Here is a 24,379-nt window from a genome sequence, read left to right as displayed (position 1 = left end):
TTTCCAGCATTAATTATGGTTACAGTCTTAAAATTTTCTGCAGTTTTGTGTAATTTAAGTCAAAGAGAAAAAATTTTCTTAGGTTTGTTTTCCATCAGACATTAAGCTTTTTTAGTTATTGTCAGACATCATTTGTTTTCTTGTTTTACGTATGTATGTCAGTCTTGGATAGTGACCGAGTTTTGGGCTCTTATGTCTTGCCAAGAGTGATTACTAGGTGTTATATGTAGTTTATTGAAACTTTCTTGCTATTCACTAGAAAATTAACTTGTGAATTGAACTGCTTAATGGTCAGTTGTTTATTTTTTGTGCTTAATAATGCATAGGAAAGTCTGTGAATTTTATGTCCTTTATCCAAGTCAGGATTAAATTTACCATCTTTCCTCAAAACCTTTTTCACTGTTCTTATTCTCAGTGAATGATGCAATCATTATCCCATTCAGAGGATGTGGAAGTCATTACTGACTTTTCTTCCCTATCCTATTCTTTTTCCTGGCCAGTCAACCTCCCAAAACTTGTTCCTGACTTTTATAGGATCCTCTCCATGCCATCACCCCACCACTGTCTCTCACCTAGACACCTGCAGCATTTTCTCACCTGAGTTCCCTACATCAGGGCTGCTCCTTCCAAGCCCAGACTGTAGAGCCATCTTTCCAAAGCACATGCTCATCATTTCACTTTTCATGCTTCAGACATGGCCTTCCTTAGGATGAGGTCCAGATTTTCTTTTTAAAGCACGGCTCACAAGGATCTAGTGTTCTTCATCCTTATTGTGTTATGTGTTTTAATCATGTGAAATTTCTTTCATCAATGAAATGGAGCTCTTTCGCCTCCACGCCTTTGCATATCATGTCTCATTTACCTCAGACACTTCTACTGCAGCTCTATGCCTGAACGTCATTTGTCTTAGGATACCCTTCCTTACTCTCCAAACTTAATTAAGTCTGCTTGCTCTGTGGTCCTCTAGCACCTTGGACTTCTCTTAGTATTATATTCATATCACTTTATCATAATTGCCTATTAATGCTCTTCTTTATTTTTTTTTTTTGAAAGAAGCGCTCTCTCTCTCTCTTTTTTTTTTTTTTTTTTAAAGATTGTATTTATTTATTTGACAGAGAGAGATCACAAGTAGGCAGAAAGGCAAGCAGAGAGAGGGGGGTAGGAAGCAGGCTCCCTGCCGAGCAGAGAGCCCGATTTGGGACTTGATCGCAGGACCCTGAGATCATGACCTGAATCAAAAGCAGAGGCTTAACCCACTGAATCACCCAGGCGCCCCTCTCTTTTTTACTTTAGATTATAAACTTTATGAAGATAGAAACAGTGTTTTATACATCTGTTTTCCCAGCTGCTAACATAGTGCCTGAAAATAGTAGTTTATGAAGTATTTGCTGAACTATCTTTTTTATCGTTCACTGTTTTTTACTTAACATTTTGAGGAACTCAGATTGTGAATTTCTAGGAATCCAAGCTGTTGATCACAAAAATTATGCTTAACATCGTTTTAGTATTCTTAGCGAGGGAGCTAGGGGAGTTGTGGAGTTTTGAGAATGTCATTACTGTTGGTGCTTGCAGCAGTGGGCTTTTCATTCTTCATATAAATGTTTTAGTTGTTTTTCATCCTGATTATTCCAGTATGCCAGAATGAGGAAGTATCACCTAGAAGGTTTCTTTCTTTTTTTTTTTTTTTTTTAAAGATTATTTATTTGACAAACACAGAATACAAGTAAGCAGAGAGGCAGGCAGAGAAAGAGGAAGAAGCAGGCTCCCAGCTGAGCAGAGAGCCCGATGCGGGGCTCGATCCCAGGATCTGGGATCATGACCTGAGCCGAAGGCAGGGGCTTTAACCCACTGAGCCACCCAGGGACCCCTCACCTAGAAGGTTTCTGCATTGTTGCTTTTGTGGGATGGGGCCAAAAAAACTTTACTTCTCATTCTTGTGTGTTGATTATATTCCAAAATATTTCCTTGTGTTTTGACTGTTCCCCACACCCCCCCACACCCCACCATGGAAATGTAAGCTGCGGTGAGCACTGAAACTTTGCTGTTCCCTGATTGATCCTCAGCACCTGGGGCAGTGACTAGTACAGAGTGGTATTTGTTGAATCAGTGAATGATTGCATCCCATAGAGTTGTTGATTTAGTGCTTTTGCTTTTTGTATGTAGTTCTGAAAATCCAGAAGGGCTCGATGTTTACATGCATATCTTACAGCTGCTTACCACTGTGGATGATGGAATTCAAGCAATTGGTAAGGTGTTTTATGGGGAACCACTGGAGTTACTCTTTGAATTGTTTGCTCTTGTTAGAATACTATTTGCTTTATCGTTTTTATTAAGTACAGTGTCCTGATACTGGAAAAGACACTTGGAATTTACTTTTTGACCTGGTCTGCCATGAATTTTGCCAGTCTGATGATCCACCCATCATACTTCAAGAACAGAAAACAGTGCTAGCTTCTGTTTATTCAGTGTTGTCTGCTATCTACGCGTCACGGGCTGAACAAGAGTATCTAAAGATAGAAGAAGGCAAGTACCATTTTAGTTCACTAAAGTAAGTTCTGTTCTTACTCTGTCAGATTTTAAAGCCCAGGCTTATAATTATTGTTCATGTGGTTGGTTTGTTGGTTGGTTTCTTTCTTAGTGCTTTTATTCCCCTGATTATAAAAATATTACATGCTTAATACAAAAAAATTGCAAAGTTTATAAAAGGACCCATAGCACTTGTAAACCCACTATCCAGAGATCATTACTGTATACTCAGATGCATATATATCTTTAAGTCCTGCTTTTTAGGCAACTTTTCTCATTTAGAAGTATAACTTGAATATTTTCCTATATAAACAATGTCTTTCACAGAATGATTTTTTTTAAATGACTACAATTAAATATAGAATCTATCTAGAATTTATTCTATGTCTTTCACAGATTTTTTTTTTAAATGACTAAAATTAAATATAGAATCCATCTAGAATTTATTCAGGTGTGACATGTGAAGTATGGTTTCAGCCTTTTTTCCAGATGGCTACTCAGTTGTCTTATTAGCATCAGTTTGTGAATAAACCAGTTTATCTATACTGATTTGAAGTTTATTATGTTCTGAGTTTCCTATGTCCTGAGTTTCCCTATATATTTTATTCCCTTTTATTGCTCTACTCATGAGCAATAAATAGCCATAGTTTTTAAATATTTTAATGTTGAGTAAGGATAGTCCCCTTTCATCCTAATTTTTCAGAATGTTTTTGACTATTATTTTTATTTAACGCTGAGTTTGATTAACAGGTTATGAAAACAAAAATCTTCCTGATATTTTTATTATGATCATGTTCAATTTATAGTGTTTAAGAACATGTTTTTCCATTTGTTCAAGTCTTATTTTATGTTCTTAATACCATTTTATAATTTTCTTCATAAAGACCTTGCATATCTCTATTAGGCCTATTCCTAGTTATTATATCTTTTGGGTTGCTAATGTCTTTGACATCTTTTTTTCCATTAATTATTGTTGTTGGAATATATGAAGGTTATTGATTTCTGTATATTAATTTTGCATCCCATAGTAACCTTACTGAGTTCTCTTAATATTTTTAATAGTGTTTCTGTGATAATTGTGGGTTTTCTCTGATACTGCTTTGGATTTAAGTTAGACATCTTTTTGTCTTTTCTTAAGTTAGATATTATTTTTCTGCCTCTGATTTTTTCTCTTACTTAGTAGGTAGCCTTGTGCCTCTGGTAGTAGAAGAACATCCGTACCTTTTTCCTGACTTTACTGCAAATGATTCTAGTATTTAACCATTAGTCATGATACTACTATTTACATTTTACCATTTAAGGAGAAATTAATCTATTCTTATTTTATTAAGTTTTTAATAAAAAAACCTGAAAACTGAAAAAAAAAAGAATGTTTAGGAGCACCATTTTGTATATTTACATTTAAATAAACCAATATATGGTTTGTGTATGTAGATCTAACATTTAGGAAGGTGAATATTTTTGGTCTAATGGTTACCTTTATAATTATGACTGCTCCAAAAATAGAATTATAACTACTCTCCAGTCTTTAAAAAATCATTAAAATCTCGGGACGCCTGGGTGGCTCACTGGGTTAAAGCCTCTGCCTTCGGCTCAGGTCATGATACCAGGTTCTGGGATCCAGCCCCACATCGGGCTCTCTGCTTAGCGGGGAGCCTGCTTCTTCCTCTCTGCCAGCCTCTCTGCCTACTTCTGATCTCTGTCAAAAAAATAAAATATTTTAAAAAAATAAAAATAAAAAAAATCATTAAAATCTAATATCAGAAAATGTATCTCACTGTTAACAATTCCTTATCAGTTTTTTCTGGTACTTTCAAATAACAAATTCAAGTCTCAGGGATGGCATTCCTGAATTATATTTTAAAATATCTTTTTAAGTTTTTTCTTCGAAAGCAGTAATTTTGTGTAGGACCTCTTTTCTAGTCTTTCATAATTTTAATTTTCTTTGCCAAAAAAACAAAACAAAGCCCTCTTTATTCTCATTCCCTTTGTTTTGCCCCTCTGTCTTTTTGACATCCTTGTGCCTTTCTGTGTTTTGAGCAGTGTCTTCCCTCCTTTGTGCTCCCCTGCCAGCTTTGCCTTCATTTCAGTGGTGGCTTGAATTTTTCTGTTAACCTCTTCCTTGAGTTCTGCCAGCTGAGGTTTCCTCTCCTTTTGTTCATTTCTTAGTCTGAGCTCTTCTATGTCTGCTTGGTGCTTGATTACATGTTGTTTTAAAACTTACAGCTAAATATTATCTTAATATGTGTAAGCTTCCATGACAGCTTCTTTTGGTATTCTTCATCTTTTTTTTTCTTGTCCCTTTTCTTTTTTCTTTAAAATGTCTTTGTGTTGCTCCTATATTGGTTTCCTTTTGCTGACTCATCTTTGAATGACTTGTTTTTCCTGGACTAGCCATTTGCAGGGAGTTCACATAGGAAAGCAGCTAAAGCTGTCGTCTAGGCTAATAGGAGTTGGGTCTGTGAGTTTTTCTGACAGATGGCTATGGTTAAGTCTTAACTTTCCCATTGCCATTTGCTTCCTGTAAATATGGCTTGTCTCTGGGATTACTCATTTACCCCCTCTTCCTCTTTTTCTTAGAACCCCCAGAGGTAGAACCCCCAGGGGAGCTCCGGCTGCTATCTTGCACATTCCATTCCTGCTCTTGCATACAGGGGATTCTGGATTTGCACCTCAGAGTATGTGCTGTACCTTAAAAAAAATGGACTTTTCTGGCCGTTTCACAGCCTTGGGCAACCTTTGGTCACTTCCTTCTGCACCTTCTGCTTGATTGACACTACTTTGACACGATTTCCGCTTACCTTGTCTTTGAGGTTTCTGCTGTCTCCTAATTTGATCTAAGCTGGCATTTGTTTTTTGTTGCTTATATTCTCCCCTCCTCCCCCTTGGTGGATGGTCTTTCTTATCTCCTTATATATATATGTTTTCTGTTGAAAATCATGAGTTTTTATTTGCAATATTAGGAACATATCTTTCTTGATGTTATGGGACTAGGTGTATTTTGTCTCCCCCTCCTCAACTCCCTGAAACTTTATGTATGATTTTTATGATTGGGGAGAGAGTGAAAAGACGCTCTTTGAACTCGAAGCCACTAAATAGCTGTCACCCATCATCCTGCCCTAAGCTTTGAATAAGGGCTTTGCAGAGTTCAGGCTGGGGGTGAGAAAGAAGAATGGTATAGTGTAGATTGATGTGACCTACAAGGACATCAGGGAGTAAAGTACTGAGAGTTAGAGTCAAGAGTTAGTGACAACACAAGGAAGAGAGTAGGAATAAATGCTAGGGGACTGTAGTAAAGCAACCCCACAGGATGCGTGCTTTGAAGAGGTGACATTGAGTTGAGAAATAAGGGACAAGATTTCCCTAGTTTTTTGATTTCTTTAATTATAAAAAAAAGTCACTTTCATGTTCTATAAATGACGTAAATCTGGAAGTGAAGTTAAATTGTTTAAAATCAATATACTGAGTTCAGTGCTACAGAAAATTTTGTTTCCTGGATTTGTAATTGTGATGCACAAATGGTTGGGTTAGAATCAGTGGTTGGATCAAAGTGAGATACCCTTCAACGTGTTCATGCTATAACATATATTTTGAGGTTGAGCTTTAGTTTTATTTTTTATGTTCAGTTTTTATTAGAGGCTAATTAAAATGATTATTCAGTCTTTTAAGAAATCATACTGTGAAAAAAAAAAAAAGAAATCATACTGTTTTTGAAATTTAACTTTAACTTAAAGAAATACACAATTTAAAAGCTTTAAGATGTCGATGATAAAAAGTTTAAAATTCAAATCCTTTTCTCACTGTGGCTTCCAGGGCACTGCATGATGGGACTCTTGCTCAGCTGTCTAAACTTGTCTCGTGCCCTCCTTCTCCCTTGCTTCCCTGGGCTTGAACCACAGTGGCTTTTTTTGTTCCTCAGGCCATTTCCTTTTTGGAATTTTTGCATTTAACTTCTCTCTGCCTAAAATGTTTTCCTGGGCTCTTGGCATTGATGCCTCTCCTGTAGTTGGCACCTCAGAGAGCTTCCCTGACTGGCGGCTTTATTATATTCCCCTTTAATTTCCTTCATAGGTAGAACTCAGCCAAAGCTGAGATGATCTGTTCTATTCATTAGTTTATTTGAGAGTATGAAAATGGGAGCCTCTTGAAGGCTCAAGGCCTCAGGTCTTGTTTGTCATCATCTCTGGTACCTAAAGTAAACTGTCTAGCCACCAATAAGTTGTTCAGTACTGTTGAATGAATCAGTCAGTCAACAAAAGGAGGAAAGACCAAATTTAACTGGTTAATTCTGTGCTGCTTTTTTTTTTTCTGTTTAAATTTTTTATTTTTTTTTAAATTAACGTATAATGTATTATTAGCCCCAGGGGCACAGGTTTGTGAACACCAGGTTTACACACTTCACAGCACTCACCATAGCACATACCCTCCCCAATGTCCATAATCCCACCACCCTCTACCTACCACCACCCCCCCACGCCGGCAACCCTCAGTTTGTTTTGTGAGATTAAGAGTCTTTTATGGTTTGTCTCCCTAATTCTGTGCTTCTTGATCTGTTTGTACACTAGATCTTCCTCTAATCAACAGCCTGATTCGTGTCTTACAAAACATGGAACATTGTCAGAAGAAACCAGAGAACTCAGTAGATTCTAACACTGAAGAAACAAAAAAGTCTGATTTAACCCAAGATGATTTCCACTTGAAAATCTTAAAGGATATTTCATGTGAATTTCTTTCTAATATTTTTCAGGTTTTAACAAAGGTAAGAAAGAAGTATTGATGGTTTCTTCAGCAAAAGAAAGTATGGATTGCTTAATGCTCCAAACTTTACTATCACTGTATAATTTTTTTAACATAAAAGTAGTATAATGGGGCATGGGGCGCCTGGGTGGCTCAGTGGGTTAAGCCGCTGCCTTCGGCTCAGGTCATGGTCTCAGGGTCCTGGGATCGAGTCCCGCATTGGGTTCTCTGCTCAGCGGGGAGCCTGCTTCCCTCTCTCTCTCTCTCTCTCCCTGCCTCTCTGCCTCCTTGTGATCTCTGCCTGTCAAATAAATAAATAAAATCTTAAAAAAAAAAAAAAAGTAGTATAATGGGGCAATTGGGTGGCTCAGTCGGTTAAGTGTCTGCCTTCAGCTCAGGTCATGATCTCCAGGTCCTGGGATGGAGCCCTGCATCAGGATCCCTGCTCAGCAGGAGTCTGCTTCCCCTCTCCCTCTGCTGCTCCCCCTGCCTATGCTTTCTTGCTCGAATATTACATAAATTGGGTGAAATAGAGAAAGAAAAAAGTTATCACTCTAACTTGATAATCTTAATGTGGCAACTGATATGGTTTGGTATGTTTGTATATGTTTTTCACATACTTAAAATCCAGTATATAGAATTTTATAGGCTGCTCTTTTCACAAAACATTGTTACAAGCCCTTTTCCAGAGTCTAAACTAACTGAAAGACCTTTCATTGAAAGTCAGTTTGTTTAATACCCAATTTGTAAAAAAAAAAAAAAAAAATTGGTTTTCATAACTTACTGAGACTTGTTTTAAGGGCTGTTCTTCCTGAGTTTGCTCAGGATTGTTAGCATATTCTTCCTTTGAGCATGCTTTCTATCCATATGTTTTAGAAAAAAATTTCAATATAACTTTGAAGAATATATGCACATTCATTGCATTTTTTTAAGAAGAATATTTCCTGAAAGAAGTTTCTATTATTCTGTTAATTTGGTTTTTTGGTCAACTATTCTGCTTTTTTTAGAGAGAGGTTATTACTTGAGTGTATATTTTTGGAAGTTAGATTCCTGGGCTTGCTATTGTACAAGTGAAGATGGCTGAGGCCTAATAGCTGCATATTGCCCAAATGTATTTATGTGAAAATGTTGGCTTTACAAGATTCTTACTATTAGGTATTACAATTTTTATATCATGTAAAGTTCAGTAGGTGAGAAATTGTGCCTTATTTTGATTTGTATTTTTTATTAGTGAGGTTGAACATCTTCCCATATATATATATTTTTTTTCTTTTAGATTTTATTTATTTATTTGAGAGAGAGAGAGCTTGAGCCGGGGTTGAGGGGTGGATGGAAGGGCAGAGTGAGAGGGAGAAGCAGACTCCCTGCTGAGCAGGAAGCCCAACATAGGGCTCAATCCTAGGACCCTGGGATCATGACCTGGGCTGAATACAGTCACTTAATACACTGAGCCATCCAGGCACCCCCCCATATAGTTGTATATTATCTGTGTTTCCTAGTTTATAAATTTATCTATTTTGATTATTTACATGAACTCTTCGGGCAATAATAATATCTTTTGCATATTCATTGCAAGTATTTTTCACATTTTTTGCAGTGACCTTTGTTAATGCTTTTTGGTTTTGGAGGGATGTTTATTTTTAAGTGACAGGAATATAGAAAGAAGGTGGACTGAGAATAAACCAGGGATATGTAAAATTCTTATGTGCCATACTAATGGAATATGGATTTAATCTTGAGGACTGAGGAGCTACTGAAGGTTTTTGTTTTAAGGATCAAGTGAGATGATCTGTTTAGCAGGATTACTCCAAAAGCATGAGAGAGGATTAAAGTTGAGGCTGGAGGCCTGCAGACCAACCAGCAGGCTCTCATGGGTGGTAATCTTCAAGAGTGATCTGAAAAATAATAAGACCCTAAACATCAGAAGGGTTGGTGGAAAGAAGAGGGTGGCATGAGAGAGATTTAATAGAGTAGAATTAAACTCTTAGGAGGAGGGGTCAGCAGCAGCAGAGGAGGAGGAAGAATCTTGGCTGTATCTTAGATTATTGCTTTGTGTAGCCGGGTGGGTGGGTGGGTGGCAGTGGCTTTTCCTAAAATAAGGAATACAGTGGAACAGTGTTTGGGTTACATAATGAGGAATGATGTTGGGCTCAGCTTGAGACATTTGAAATGCCCGTAGGATCAGTAGGGAGTTGCATATACTGATTTGTATTTATTGTTCAGATAAAGCTTCAGAAATTTTCCTTTTTTAACATTAAATCTTTGCTTGTTTTAGGAGACTGTGGCTCAGGGACTAAAGGAGGGCCAGTTGAGCAAAGAGAAGTGTTCCTGTGCATTTCAAAACCTTCTTCCTTTTTATAGTCCAGTGGTAAGTATGAGTAAATGTATAGGTGGCTGAGTATTAGAGGATTACTGTATTGTTTTTATGTAAGTGCTTGCTCTCTGAGGCCATTGTCAAGAAAGATCGTGCGTACAATTCACATGACTTAGTGCCTTGCTCAGATAGATGACTGCGGGGTAATTCATGGGAGTAGCCTGAGTAGTGATTCTAATTTAAGAGAAAGGAGTCAGCACTGAATTTATTGGACATCTTACTGTTATAAAGTAAATCGCATATACATTAAGCAAAGATAAGATTCTTGGGTAAGAATGAACAGTAGGTTTTTGTGGTTCATCAAATTCCATTACATTTGCTACCATTAGAGACAGTTTTAAAATAGGAACTTTTGAAGTATGAAAATGAAGTATGGAATGTGGGAATGAGAAGCCATGTCAACAAGGAGTAGGGTAATAAAACTCAGTAATGGACGCTAAAGGGGAAGCAGTGGGAGTATAAATCGTAGTTCAAGATAAAACTAAATGGTAAGGGCTAGTCACTTTGATGTTTCAGGGGGCTACCTGGGAATCCTTATTATTGTCATCTGGGGATGTCACATTTCTTTTCCTCTGGACTCTTTAGAGACCATAGGTAGAACATTTTTATAGTCAACAGCTGGTATTTTAAAACCACATTTTCTTCTACTTGTATTTATTTGGCTCTTTTGTTTGACTCACAGATAGAAGACTTTCTCAAAATTCTACATGAAGTTGATAAAACTCTTGCTGATGACCTGGAGAAAAGCTTCCCAAGTTTGAAGGCTCAGACTTAAACACTGATTTGGAGTTTCCTCTGCCCAATAAATGAACTTTACTTTTGGCACTGACAGTTGAAATTGACATGTAGGAGATGTTAGGTGAAGCCTGTTGGACCCTCATTGTCTGGTATTACACCCATACCCTTCTCTCTGCCCCAGTCTTCTCTCACTTAATTCGGCATTAGAATCTGGAGTTTTCCTCTGCTGTCAAATACACCACCCCATATGCATTTTTTGGTGGGGCGGTGGTGGGGGGAGGTATGGTTTTGTGTTAGTTGTCTTCTTTAGGTTAAAAAAAAAACAACAGAAATACAAGCTTATCATTGAGGTTCTTTTTAGGTTGAGGACTTGGTAAGGATTTTCTTCATACCTTTTAATTTGATTTTTATGTGAGAATTTTCTGTTTGTCTGCCTGCAAGTACATTCAGCTGCACAAATAGAAAACCCTACTCTAAGAGCTTAATCTGATAGCTTTTATGTATCTGATGCAATAAGAAATCGAGTGGTGAGCAGTCTAGACCAAATTTGTTGACTCAGGGATCCTGATTCCTTTTACCTCCCCATGTAGTCTGTGTGTAGACCTTTGTGTTCATATTTATTGGTTAAGGGGACTTTAACATCTTTGGATCTTCCATCCACATTCAGGCAGGAAAAAGGAGAAAGAGGTAAAGGGACTTTGTCCTTCGAAGTCCTTACCTTCATATTTGTAAAGGACATTCCTCCCTGCCCGGAACTGTGTTGATGGCCATCCCTAACTGCAGCTATTTGAAATAAAGTCTTCCCCCCCTCCCCCCAGGGTCTTTAAGAGAGAAAGGCATGAAGAGTTCTGAAAGGCTTTTTGATAGTCAGTCTGTGATTTTTGCTACAGTATACAAGCATATCTTAGCCTTTTACGATTCTTAATTGTGTTGATTGTGTGCTAGATTGTCATTAACAACTAACTCAGAAGCAGGTTTTAGTTTATACAGTTCATTTTTTTTTAATGTTGTAACTATGAAGATAGAAATGTAACATTTTGATGAAAGTGTATTAGCAAGAATCTCTATTTTCAGCATAATTCCAGTGGTTAGATTTCAGAAAATGATTTGCTTGAGTGAGTTCGGAGTTATTTAAATTAAGATGGAGGGAGTTTAAGAACTTCGGACTGTATGCAAACTGGGCTTCATGTGATTTCCCTCACATACATTTTTATCCTTGTATAGTGCTTCAAAATAAGATCTGTGCAGAAAGACAGCCAGGGAAGCTATTCCCTATTCTTAGGGAAGCAGTTTGCATTATTTAGTTACTGAAAGTAGAGTTTTTAAGAAAATATGAATTATCAATAACAAAGCTAGCTTTTTACCAGTCTTCAGGTAGTTTTCTGGATTGTTTACGCAGCTGTGACTATTAATCTAGTTTTATTTATGAGATGAGGTGAGCTTTGGATCCTCTTACTGTGCTAGCTTCCCAGCCTCCTCCTTTGCATAAAAAGCACAGCCATCTTTTTAAACCCCTCTTCTGGTATATAGCCCCTTCTCAGTTTATTGCAGAATCTTTCTAGCTTTGGTCTTATCTCACATTTTGTCTTTTTTCTTTAAGTGACTTTTGCTGATAAAACATTAGGACATACCATTACTGAGAAGAGATACACAATTTCCAGTTTGGAGGTAGTTTTATTGTTGAAAATATTCCTGCTGAAAAGAAATGAATATAAACTTAAAATCTTACTGTTAACTGTGATTAGTAGGTTTACGCTATAGGTTTTCATGTCTTCTGTGCTGACCTTATCCTAGGCTGAATGTGACTGTATTTAACGTGAGATCTCAAGGGCAGTGGTGAAATCACTTCCTGTGTATGTGAACTAATGTGAGTTTGCTCCTTGCTGCCTTACAGATAGAGGCTACACCAGGTGGAGCTATCAAACAAAGTAATCTTTCTTTGCAACAGAACATTAGGAATAGCTTCCAAAGCTGTGATCCTTGAGGAGCGGTAAGGGAGCTCTTTTTATTTAGGATTTGAGATGAATATTCAGAGGCAGACCTTTATCATTGCAAGCAGAGGCGGGTAGAAGGTCACACATACATACTTAGAAAATATGTCTATACATGCATTGTGTGTTGTGTTAGGAAGCTTGTCTTCCTTCTGGAGCAGAGATATTAACATGATGAGGCAGAGGTAACTCTCGGACACTTTATGGCCCATCTGCACAAGTGTTGGCTTAGTGGTTGAGCCCAAACTGGTCAAGGCTGGCTGGAGCTCAATTCTCCTGTTGTTAGTTTCTGAAAGATAAAATTACCAGTTCCTGTAGGGTGAGCTCAGAGGATCTGCCAATGATACCTGCTAGCTAGTACTAAGAATTCCATTTTATCTTGAAGTTTAAGGTGAAAGGTACAAAAAACCCTGTAAGAGTAGTATTCCCAAGTTATTAGTCATGTTTACTTGAGTGCATATGAATTTCGCCTTTTGTTTTAGAAATAGCACTTTTTAAAAGGGAAGCAGAAAGCTCCTAGCTGTCTGAGGGAAATAGTGCCACTCCAAGTGGGTAAGTCACCAAGGGAGAAAAAGGATATATTTGGGAAGGCTCGGAATGTCCAGGTTATTTTCTGTTTCCCATTTCTTCCTTGGACCTGCCCTGTCACTTGTTACTAATTGCTCTTGTAACATGATAAGGTATTGTATATTTTCGTATTTTGATATGTTTGCAAACTTCCTGAATCTATAAATTATAATAGTTTTTTAAAGAAATAAAAGATGAGCAATGCTGAATCTTTTTAATACTATACAGTCTGATGAATTCACCCCCCAAATTTAGGACTTACATTAATTACAGGTGATATTTTGAAATGGTGCTTTCTCCAGGAGCTTAAATATGAAATTTGGAATTACATGTACAAATGAAATGAAAACTTTTACTATACTTTGTTGCAGAGAAGGGGAAATGTACAAAATGAACTTGGGTTATTATGTTAAATATGTTGTTCTATTTCTAATTAAATTAGAGTTTGATTTTTGAAGTATCTAAACCACTTAAGACCAAACACTTATGACATATTTTCCTTTTGCCCCTCCCCACCAGTCTACGTAGAGGGACAGATAGAAAAAGTCATGCAACCTGTAGCAGATTTGATCATTGTTCTCAAGTCTTCACCTCTGTGTACTCATTCTCATTCCGTGGCTTCTCAGTGGGTAGAGTATACTTCTGTGTTCCTTGACTTTGAATTTGGCCAAGTCACTTTGCTTTGGCCAATAGAATTTTTTTCTTCATTTGTAAATATGTATTTAATATATTTATGCTAAATATCGAGAAAAGGACTTCCTTAAAAAAATATATATATATATAATATGTATATTATATATATAGTAGAAAGATACAGATATACATACCTATGATATATATTAGGGGAAAAACCCTACCCTAAACATAATTCAATCAAAAGCAGTCAGTTTTAATTTTTCATTCTTTACTCATTTTGGTTAATGAAGGTTTTACTTTAATATAATGAGTATGCAAACGTGCGTGAGTCTCTGGGTCTGATGTTTTGATAAAATACTCTGATAAGGGTCTGCAGCTATGCTGTTACCAAGTACAGTATCCTCTGGACACATATGGCTACTGAACACTTGAAATTATGACTAGTCCAAATTGAGATAAATATAAAATACATATCGGACTTTAGGAAAAGTAATAAGAAAAAAGTAATACAATATTTTTCATCAATGTTTTATATGGATTACACACTAAAAGATAATATTTTGGATATATTCAGTTATAAATACATTATTAAATTGCATCTTTTCTTTCTAGCTTTTTAAATGACTACTAGAAAATTTAAATTGTAGTGATTTAAACTTTTTTTTTTTAAAGATTTTATTTACTTATTTGACAGACAGAGATCACAAGTAGGCAGAGAGCCAGGCAGAGAGAGGGGGGGAAGCATGCTCCCCACTGAGCAGAGAGCCCGATACAGGGCTCAATCCCAGGACCCTGGGATCATGACCTGAGCCGAAGGCAGAGGCTTTAATCCATTGAGCCATCCAGGCGCCCCTAACTTTATTTTTTATTTTATTTTTTTAAGTTACTTTTCCTGAATTATTTATTTACTTGTTTGCTGACAGATTTTTTTTATTAACATGAGTAATATGGGAACACCATTTTTCAAAATCCTAACAATATAGGAAGGACCAAAGTCCTTTTTCTCTACACTCTCTACACTCTCTAAAATTCCTAGCGCCGCTTTTTTTTTTTCTTTTTAAAGATTTTTTATTATTCATTTGACAGAGATCACAAGTAGGCAGAGAGGCAGGCAGAGAGAGAGAGAGGAGGAAGCAGGCTCCCTACTGAGCAGAGAGCCCGATGCAAGACTCGATCCCAGACCCTGGGATCATGACCTGAGCCGAAGGCAGCAGTTTAACCCACTGAGCCACCCAGGCGCCCCCTTAGCCCCGCTTTTATGTATTTACGTAATGGCCAATAGAAGGTTAATGGAACTGATGCAAGCTGAGTACTTAATATACTATTCATTTTTAAGGCTTAATAATATTCCTTTGTTTGTGGATACCTCCTTTTCTTCATCTGTTTCTTCATCTGTAGGTTTGACCCCTCTCTTGGCTTAGTGAATAATGCTTCCGTGAGCTTGGGAGTGCAGATAACCTCTTTGAGATCGTGATATCAGTTCCTTTGGATATACACTCAGAAGTAAGTTTGCTGGGTCAATCGTTTTTTTTTTAAAGATTTATTTATTTTAGAGAGAGAGAGTGCGCAGTAGGTGGAGGGACAGAGGGGAGGGGAAAGAGAATCCTGACACAGGGCTCAGTCTCACAATCCTGAGATCACGATCTCAGCCAAAACCCGAGTTGGACGCTTAACTGACTCTGCCACCCAGGCACCCCTATTTTTTATATTTTTGAGGAAACTCCATAATATTTCCATAGTGGCTGTACCAGTTTCTGTTCATAGTAACTGTACACAAGTGTTCCTTTTTCTACACATCTTCATTAATACTTGTTATCTTTGTATTAATGATAGCCATCCTGTGTCTGGTGTGAAGTGATCTCTCATTTTGGTTTTGATTTGCATTTCCCAGGTGAATAGTGATGTTGAGTATCTTTTCATATACCTCTTGGCCATTTGTAATCTCTGATGAAATGTCTCTTCATTTCCTTGCCTAAATTTTTTTATTCAAGTTATTTGGGTTTTTTGCTATTGAGTTGAAGGAGTTGTTCCCTGTATATTTGATGATTAACTCATTATAAGGTACATGGTTTGGAAATATTTTCTTACATACCATAGGTTGCCTTTTCATTTTGTTGATTGTTTCCTTCGTTATGCAGAAGCTTTTAGTTTGCTGTAGTCCTACTTAACTAGGTTTGCTTCCATTGCCTGTTCTGTTGGTGTCTTTCCAAGAAGTGACTATTAAGACCAATGTGAAGAGGCTTTCCCGTTTTCTTTGTGAAGTTTTACCATTTCAGTCTTATATTTACAGTTTTATCCATTTTGAGTTCATTTTTATGTATGGTGTAAGATAAAGGTCCAGTTTCCCTCCTTTTTGTGGATATCCAGTTTTCCTTAACACCATTTATTGAAGAGACTCTCCTTTCCCCATGGTGTATTCTTGGCACCACTGTTGACATCAGTTGTCTGTGTATGTGTGGGTATATCTCTGGGCTCTCTGTTCCATTCCATTGGTCCATATGTCTGTTTTAAAACAATCCCATTTTTAATAGCGTCAAAAAAAATAAAACATTTAGGAATAACCTTAATCGGGAATCAAGGAGATGAAATACTTACACACTGAAAACTGTGAAACACACACAAAAATCAGGCAGACACAAATAAGTGGAAAGACATCCCATGATCATGAAGTGGAAGAAAGAACATTGTTAAAATGTTCATGCTACCCAAAGTAATCTATAGACTCAATGCAATCCCTATTAAAATCCTAGTGAGCATTTTTTTTTTTTCTCACAGAAATAGGAAAAAAAAAGTCCTAAAATTCAGGTGGAACCGTAAAAGACTCCAAATAGCCAAAGCAATTAGCTTAAGGAGCAAAGCTGGAAGCACCACTCTTCATGATTTCAAAATATATTATAGAGCTTTTTAGGGTTTCATGAATGAGATCTGAAAAGCTTCAAGAATCTGAAAATTCTACAACTGCATTTATTTTTCATGAGCAGTAAATTAGGTAAAGATGTACCAGACTTGATGCCTCATTGCAAATATAACTTGTACTGGAACATCAAGAGCTCTTTAGCTACAGCCTACTATGCGCCTTTTGCTGCCTCTAAATATCTTTCCTTGTGAAATGGTTTAAATTTACCTTGGAAACACCAGCTTCCTGTGTTCTACTGCTAAGGCTACAGCATATATTTGTAAAAACTTTTCTGCTCACTAGGACACCTTGTTAATTACATATTGGGCTTATATCAATATTGGACTTGTTGACTGCAGGCTATTTAGGAGTTGAAACCTTACTCAGACCATCTGCCAGACCCTGCCCATTGGAAATGCTCTTCCCTATTACTGTAATGAAATCACTAAAATCATTTCCTGTCCCTGGTCCTTGTTCAGATCTTCTATCTATTGTCAATAAGAGAATATTAAAATACTCAGGAAAGTCCACATATCCTTTTCATCTTGGTCTACAGTATAGCACATGGCTTTGTGTTGTAGTGCTGGAAATAATAAATAATGACGTCAAGCCTATTGTAATAAAAAAAAAAAAAGTCTGCTTATTAAATTCTTTCCCCAGCTGGTTTTTCTTTGACATCATGGAATCTGTTTATAATGACTTTTATGGGTTTTCCCTCTTACTGTTCAGGGTTTATGTGATTACATAAGAAATTGAAACATTTTGGGAACAGACCCTTCGTAGAACTGAGTTTCCTGCTCAGTTAGTCAGATTACGACAATGGGACAGTGGGAAGACTTTTTATTCTCTGGAGGAGTTCTGACTTCCTGAAGTGTGAACTTGCTTCCAGGAAGGAGTGTACCTTGAAATCATGGTGGGTGGGTAGATGAAGACTGTATTATAGTCTACAAGTCAAGAAAATGCATGTACATGGCTTTAGCATAAGTCACCGAGTCGGTAGTTTTGTTTTGAGTGCTGTCTGTTGACCCCATACCATTTGAGGAATTTGGCAGCTCTGTAAATTCACTCTTCCTTTGGGACTGTACTTGGAAGGCTGTGGCATTTGTAAATCCATGAATGTGCTTTCTTCAAAGTGTGATTGGCATTGGACTTGTCTTTCCTGTGCCCAGGAGCAAGCATTCATTTGGCCAATCAGCAAATACTCCTGGAGGAAACAAATCCTTTAACTCCCCCATCTCGGAGAAGTCTGTACTGTCTTACCATTGGGCGAAAAAAAATCTGCCGATGTTGTGGAACCCGGAACAAAGTCCCAAAAATGCCCTATTTTTTTTTTTTTTTAAAGATTTTATTTATTTATTTGACAGAGAGAAATCACAAGTAGATGGATAGGCAGGCAGAGAGAGAGAGAGAGAGAGAGAGAGAGAAGCAGGCTCCCTGCCGAGCAGAGAGCCCGATGCGGGACTCGATCCCAGGACCCTGAGATCATGACCTGAGCCACCCAGGCGCCCCCTTTTTTTTTTTTTTTTTAATGTTTGTTTTAGGTTTGGACGAACCAGATAATGTCCTGTTTGTCATAATGAGTTCTAGAAATAATTTCAGTTTTTGTGATTGTAGTAGTCAATATTGAAAGCAATTTGAAGACTTCTTGCTCCAGATGTACTGTTTGCTTGTTGTCCACAGCAAGTGATATCTGAATGGTTTTCAGAGATCCAGATTTCATATCTTCAGATGAACCTTGAGTAATCTGAAAATCTTAGTAGATTTTTTTTTATTCTATTTGGACTTTTTTTTTCCCTATTTTTTTTTTTTTTAAATTTGGGCATGTTTTAATGTGGGTTTGCTCTCTCTTTAGAGCACATGGATGAAGACACACAATTTTTCACAACAATTCATGAAGCACTCAAGGATTATTTTATGTTCTAGGAAGTTGTACCCTGAACTTTTGTGGCCCCAAAGGAAACCAGGGGGATCGTGCTGCAGAAGCCCTTTGGAGGAACGTGCCAATTACTCCGTAACCATGAGTTGGCTCTCCTTTGATGGAGAGATTAATAGTTTCCATAATCATATCATCCTGGTTGCTCTGTGCCCAGAGTTTACTTAGACTTGAAAGAAAAGGAAATTAATTGGAAAAGAAAAAAAAAAAATGTTCCTCTCTTGCCTCGCTTCCAAGGCCTCTCATCTGGAGAAGGGATGAGAAGGAGATTCAAGGGTGTATTGTCAGTGGAAGCCAAGAAGTTTATTCTCTTTTGCAGTTCTTGATGTAAAGATCCAGAAGAAAGTAGCTGGATAGTGGGGAGGATATAGGCATGGGAATTGGGGCACAGCTCTGCACATATAATTCCAAACAGAAGAGAAACATTTGGTAGCGAACCCAGTATATACCTATGAAGCCATGAGTACCTGCTGCTGGAAGTAAATGCAGAAGAAGCAAAAAGGGGGTTTTGTAGCTCATGTGATTGCCATCAGACAAATTAGATTGCTCTACTTCCACTATAGAGAAGGTGCTGTGAGCTTATTTGTCACATCCTTGGAGTTTGGGAAATATTTTCTTTAGTTAGAATCTATTCTTTTCTGGCGCTGAAATTGGAGCTCAATTCTTTTTTTAGCCCTGACTGTCACTCTGACCAGTTCTCTTGCCCTTTGTGCCAGTGCTGATAATTGTAATGTTGCTGTTGAGCCTCAGAGGATTTCAGTGGACAGAGGATTTGGTTCTTCTTGGGAGCATTGGGATATTAATAAAATGTTCTATATCAGAGATGAACTTCCAACAGGTGATCAATAAGTGTTTTGTTGAAGTTTATTGAACCAGTAAGAGAAACTGAATTGTAGAACACTTCTCATTTATTTTTCATGCCACAATATATTGTGATTTTTTTGGAGTTGACACGTGTTAAGCACTGTTTGGTTTGTGGGAGTAAGAAGGTGACAATTCAAAATAGGAAGAAAACAGAGAGCTAGTTAATAGGTGTTCATTCTATCAGTTCCTGAAAGTCAAGGACCATGTCACTTCCCTTGAAGTGATGTACTTTTGTTACCAGACAGAGAACCAGTTCCAAATTCAGATTCAACTGCTCACCACTTGAAAATCATTACTCAAGAGACAGGTGATGGTGGGAAAGGAATGGTTGCTTTATTCAGGAAGCTTGCAACTTGGGAAGGTGGTAGACGAAGGTCTCAAAGACCATATTCCCCATCCAGGGAAGTCATGGGAAAAGGGAGGGAGGGGGTTCTGTGTGCCAGAGAAGCAGGTGCCCAGGTGGTTAGTCATTTGTCAACCTGACCCTGAGTAGACTTGCTGGCATTAGCAGCAGCTGTTTTTGGATGTAGTCAGGCTTTATCTTCTGGGAAAGTTTGGTCCTTGATGCTGAAGGCCAGGGGTCTGCACATCTCAAGGAAAGTAGGTTAGTTCTGCTACAGATCAAGAGATTGATGTTAGCAAGCAAGGAGTGCACAAGCTTGAAGCAAGTTAACCCTTAAGACCAATTGGGGTGCTGTTATACTTTCACTCCTGCAAGTTACCTGCCAGTAGGAGATTTGGGTTTGTTTGTTTTTTTACTCTTAATGTGATTATAAAAGATAGATTGGCCCTTTCTTCGGTGGTTATCTCCCTGCAGTTTATACGTAGGCCCAACAACAAGCAGCCTTCCACCACTGGCCACCTTCAATGACAAGGACAGAAGATGAATGTTTGCCACACCTCTCTTTGGGACCTTACAAAGATACCACCTCTCAGGCTACTCTCATTCCATTCCAGGGATTGACCATATCCCACCTTCAGAGGGAGGCTCTGAGTTTTAGCTTTCCCAAGTTCTCTGAATTCTCCATACAGGTATCTGCTGAATTGAGAGCTAGCCATCATGCCAACAGGCCTGCCGTACCACAGCATGATGATGCCACTGCAGAGGCTGGAGGCAGGGGGTTTGAGGGAAGGTTGGTCCAGGAGGCTGGAAGAATGATGTGTATATAAGAGACGCCAGGCTTTGGTGCTACTGGGAGATGAGATGAAGCTCCATCACCTAGGGAGAATTCTAGAACCTGACCCAAGCCAAAAGAGCCCTCCTGAATCTGCATTAGCTGTAGAACATAGGTGCAAGCAATGGTGAAGCAGCCAGCACTCTGGAGGCTGAGAGTTCACAGTTGGAAAGAACACAATCCTTTTCACATCTACCATGAAGTCTGATGGTTACACCGCTATGGACACCATCTTAGGAGGAAGCTCTTTAAGACAGTAAACTTTTTTTTTGGTTTTTGGTTTTTTTTTTTTTTTTTTTTTTTTTTTTTTTTTTGAGATTGACCATTCTTGAAGAATTCTTAAAGATTGAATTCTGACAATATTGATAATATCAATTTCAGTTGTTGAACCAGAGTAAATTAAAATAGATTGGATCTAAAACGAATTGATCTTTGGCTTATTAATTTTCCTATTACTAACAGATGTGGGCTCCAGAGAAATAGCAGATTTGATATAAGCAAAATGAAGCTGTACCTTTTCACATCTGAGTAACACTATGAGTTAAATTTTGAGACCCTATAACAGGGGAAAGAGTCCAAGGGGATGGACTTAACAAAGTTTTAATAGATAAGAGAATCTTTACAGATGTCTTTCGGTATTTTTACAGTTAGATATATTCTGTATTCCTCTACGTAGGTTTATTTCCAAGAAAACAAAGGGGCAGGTGATGATAGATGATAAATATATTTTTTAAAGATTTTATTTATTTGTCAGAGAGAGAGCACAAGCAGGCAGAATGGCAGGCAGAGGCAGAGAGAGAAGCAGACTCCCTGCTGAGCTAGGAGCCCGATGCGGGACTTGATTTCATTACATTTTAGGAGGCTGGAGGTTTGCTGACTGACTTTGTATCCAGAATCCATAGGGACCACCTAATATATATGTTATGAAGCATTTTTATCTTGGAGTAAACCGAGAGTGTTCCTTTAAAGGCTGGCACATCTAAAGGAAAAGAAATTGGAGAATTCCAAATCTGGTTTACAACCAACCTCCAATGTAAAACAGCCTAACTAGTTCGTTCGGATATTAAGCAAGCATCAGCTGATTCCCAGATACATATCAGTGCCAAGGACTGGGAATACAGTGCTTGGAATATGGCAGTTGTTCTGTAAGTGTTAATTGCCTAAATAAATGAAAGCTGTGCTCCCTATCCAGAGATAGAATTACCTAAAGCTAATAAAGCTTAACCTTTAAGCAGTGGTCCCCAAAGTTTGATGCACATAATAATCACCTAAAGGTATTTTAAAAATGCTGATACCTGGCTCTCCCCACCACACATGCCCCCTCTCCCTACATTCTTATTTACTTGGTATGGGGTGCAAACTGAGTATCAGGATTTTTAAAGCTCCCCACATGGTCTAATGTACAACAAAGTTTGAGAGCTACTATGTTAAGGGCCTCAAATTTGCTCAAGCCCCTTCCAAAATGCCTGGGAGGTGCCTAACAATTTCAGCTGTGAAATTTTTAGTCATTTTCTTGAACGGTCTCCCAAATTGAATAAGCTTCAGGTGCTACAAAACCTGGATCCGACCTTCTGTATCCTTGAGGCGTTCTTTGTCCAGTCAGCAGGTTACTCAGCCAGCACGAGCCTTTCAGAGGTATAATGTGGCGGAAAGATGCAGATTACCAGTCCTCTTATTGATGAAGTCCCAGAACCTAAGTCAGGTTCGGTGGGGTGAGGTTCGGAGCTGACGACTAAAGAAAGAATTCTTAAGACATCTTTGGTGCAAAATGGTGGTTTATTAAAGCACGGGGACAGGACCCGTGGGCAGGAAGAGCTGCTGCCCCGGGTTGTGAGGAGTGGTTGGTTATATACATAGGAGTTGGGTAGGTGAGGACAAAGGGGTGTTCAGAAGGGCTATTGGGGCAAAGAATACTATCAGGATATTGAAGGCTTAGTTGCTCTCAAGTATAGACAATTGGAAGTCTGGTGGAATGTTACATTCCTGCTATCAAGCATCCTTGTTAATGAGATTTAGGTTTAGAAGAAATTTAACTTTATTTACTTTTCCTTCTACCTCCGCCTCCTTTGGTTTTTTATGGAGGGGAGGGTGACATTAGGGCTTGAGGAACTGAGTTCTGTGTCTTTGGAAATTGGGCTATTGATAAGGTAACTTCTTTGTTGTAATCTCAAGGACATTTGCAAACCAAGGGAGACTCCTGTCTTGCAGGATTGTGATCTCAGCAAGTTAACTATTTATCGTTTTATGGCAGTCAGGGGTGCCTGAGGAATGCTACACATATGGAGGGGAGCGGATGAAGGGGGGGGTGCAAGGCGCCAGCTTTTGCTTTGTCCTCAGCCAGCCTCCTGCTCCCTCATCATTATGGCTGTCACCACATGAAAACAAAACTTATAAGCAACACCTGCCGCTTTTCGTGGGCTCATCCTTCTTGTTTTTCTGGTCCATGACTGTGACATTGGATTTTTGCAGTGCTTTCAGAAGGAGCTCCACTTTGGCGTAGAATTGGTTGCTACCAATGTCAGGGCTCCATGGGTTTTGGGGTTTTGCATTATGATTGGATTTTCATGGTTTCCAGTCCTTTGCAAGAGACACATGCTCATACGCTGATCCTTTTCTGTGTCCCTGGAGTTCTGTACCTCACCATTCTCCCTGTCTTTCCTGGGGGAGTTGCCTGGTGACACTTACGAAGCTGATTTAAAGCTCTACAAAATTTATTCAGTGATTTTATTACAGAGACAAACAATAACCATTTCTGCTGTACATGTGGGCCAGTTGGCAAATAAAATGGCCACATGTGGAATTTCCGCTTCTTTGCCTTTGGCCACGTGAGCATCTGGGACTGTGTGTCCCTGCCTCAATGGGATGAGCATGCACACAGCCTGGAGAGGAAAGAATGGAGCAGCTCACTGTGCAGGAGCGTTTTGAAGCGCCTCTGAACTAGCTAAGTTGATGTGTGAGCGGATTTACTGGTATCATCTACTAAGTACAAAGGCTACTCCTGGCTTCTTTGAGGCTTTGTTTTTCCTGGTCGCATTTTGTTGTGAGTCCTCTTGGTCCCTTAGGTGTATCAAATACCTACTTAGCAGGTCATTTCCAGGTTATTTACACATCTGATTATCAATGGCTTGTTACCTTTCAAGGAAAAGTTACATAATACATAAACCAGAGTCCTCAGTGATGACTCAAGGCAGATTAAGGGCATGGCTGCTTCTCTTTGTAAGAAAAGACAGAGGCTTTTTAAAATTGATTTCTGTCACAATGGAGCCTGTAAAGTCTTCTGATATCTGGCACCTAAGAAAAGGTGGCTCCAACTAACCTCTTCCAGTGTGGGGTCCTGGGGTATTAATGCCATGCAGGTAGGATTTCCTCAAAGATGAAGGGATGATCTCTCCTTTGTGTCTATTTGGAACTCCTGGAGTGGCATTCCTTTTTTTTCTCTGTATGATGTTTTTTTTTTTCTTCTCTCTTCTAGATGGTCACATTTAGATTCTTTCAGAATATTCCTGATCATTGTAGAAGCTTGGCCACACTTCGATGAACTCCGTTAGAAATACAAAGGAGAAAGAGGTTAATCAAGTTTGCTCACTTTCCCTGATGTAGACTTAGTGATACCCTTTCATAAAAGCTTCAGAGATCATTAATTAGACAAATGGTACCGGCTTTGCTTTCTGCAGCCCCAACAAATGCTGTTTGGCTGTTAGGAGAAATGACTAGTTGCACTGAATAAGGGGGGTGATAATGCCTCTTTGAATGGTACAAAGCAAACATAAGACAGCAGATATTGGGGAAACCAAGTGCGCCTGAGCAACAGGGCCCATTTCTCCATGCACAGTTATTTTCAAATGCTGTAAGATAGTCTCCTTCCTCCTCGAAAATCTGAACAACCGGCATGTCCTAGTGATTTGGAATGTTCTATATTTCCATAGTTAATGGGATTTTTCT

General features: G+C 38.4%; 2 protein-coding genes across 2 annotated transcripts in view; both read left to right on the top strand.

The window, feature by feature from the left end:
- SAAL1 (serum amyloid A like 1) overlaps positions 1-13,142 on the top strand; it is a 29,121-nt gene extending 15,979 nt beyond the window's left edge. The window contains exons 8-12 of the mRNA XM_032358523.1: positions 2,164-2,246; positions 2,335-2,523; positions 7,092-7,285; positions 9,539-9,631; positions 10,320-13,142. Coding sequence (XP_032214414.1) covers positions 2,164-2,246; positions 2,335-2,523; positions 7,092-7,285; positions 9,539-9,631; positions 10,320-10,412 — 652 coding nt within the window. The 3' untranslated portion in view covers positions 10,413-13,142. The remainder of the gene's footprint in view (positions 1-2,163; positions 2,247-2,334; positions 2,524-7,091; positions 7,286-9,538; positions 9,632-10,319) is intronic.
- A 1,602-nt stretch (positions 13,143-14,744) lies between these two features.
- TPH1 (tryptophan hydroxylase 1) overlaps positions 14,745-24,379 on the top strand; it is a 47,669-nt gene continuing 38,034 nt past the window's right edge. The window contains exon 1 of the mRNA XM_032358524.1: positions 14,745-15,072. The gene's annotated coding sequence lies outside the window, so the exon portion shown is untranslated. The remainder of the gene's footprint in view (positions 15,073-24,379) is intronic.

This window comes from Mustela erminea, chromosome 9 (genome assembly GCF_009829155.1).
Source record: "Mustela erminea isolate mMusErm1 chromosome 9, mMusErm1.Pri, whole genome shotgun sequence".
Lineage (NCBI taxonomy): Eukaryota > Metazoa > Chordata > Mammalia > Carnivora > Mustelidae > Mustela > Mustela erminea.
Note: the sequence above shows the minus strand (reverse complement) of the source record. Positions and strands in the feature narration are given on the sequence as shown.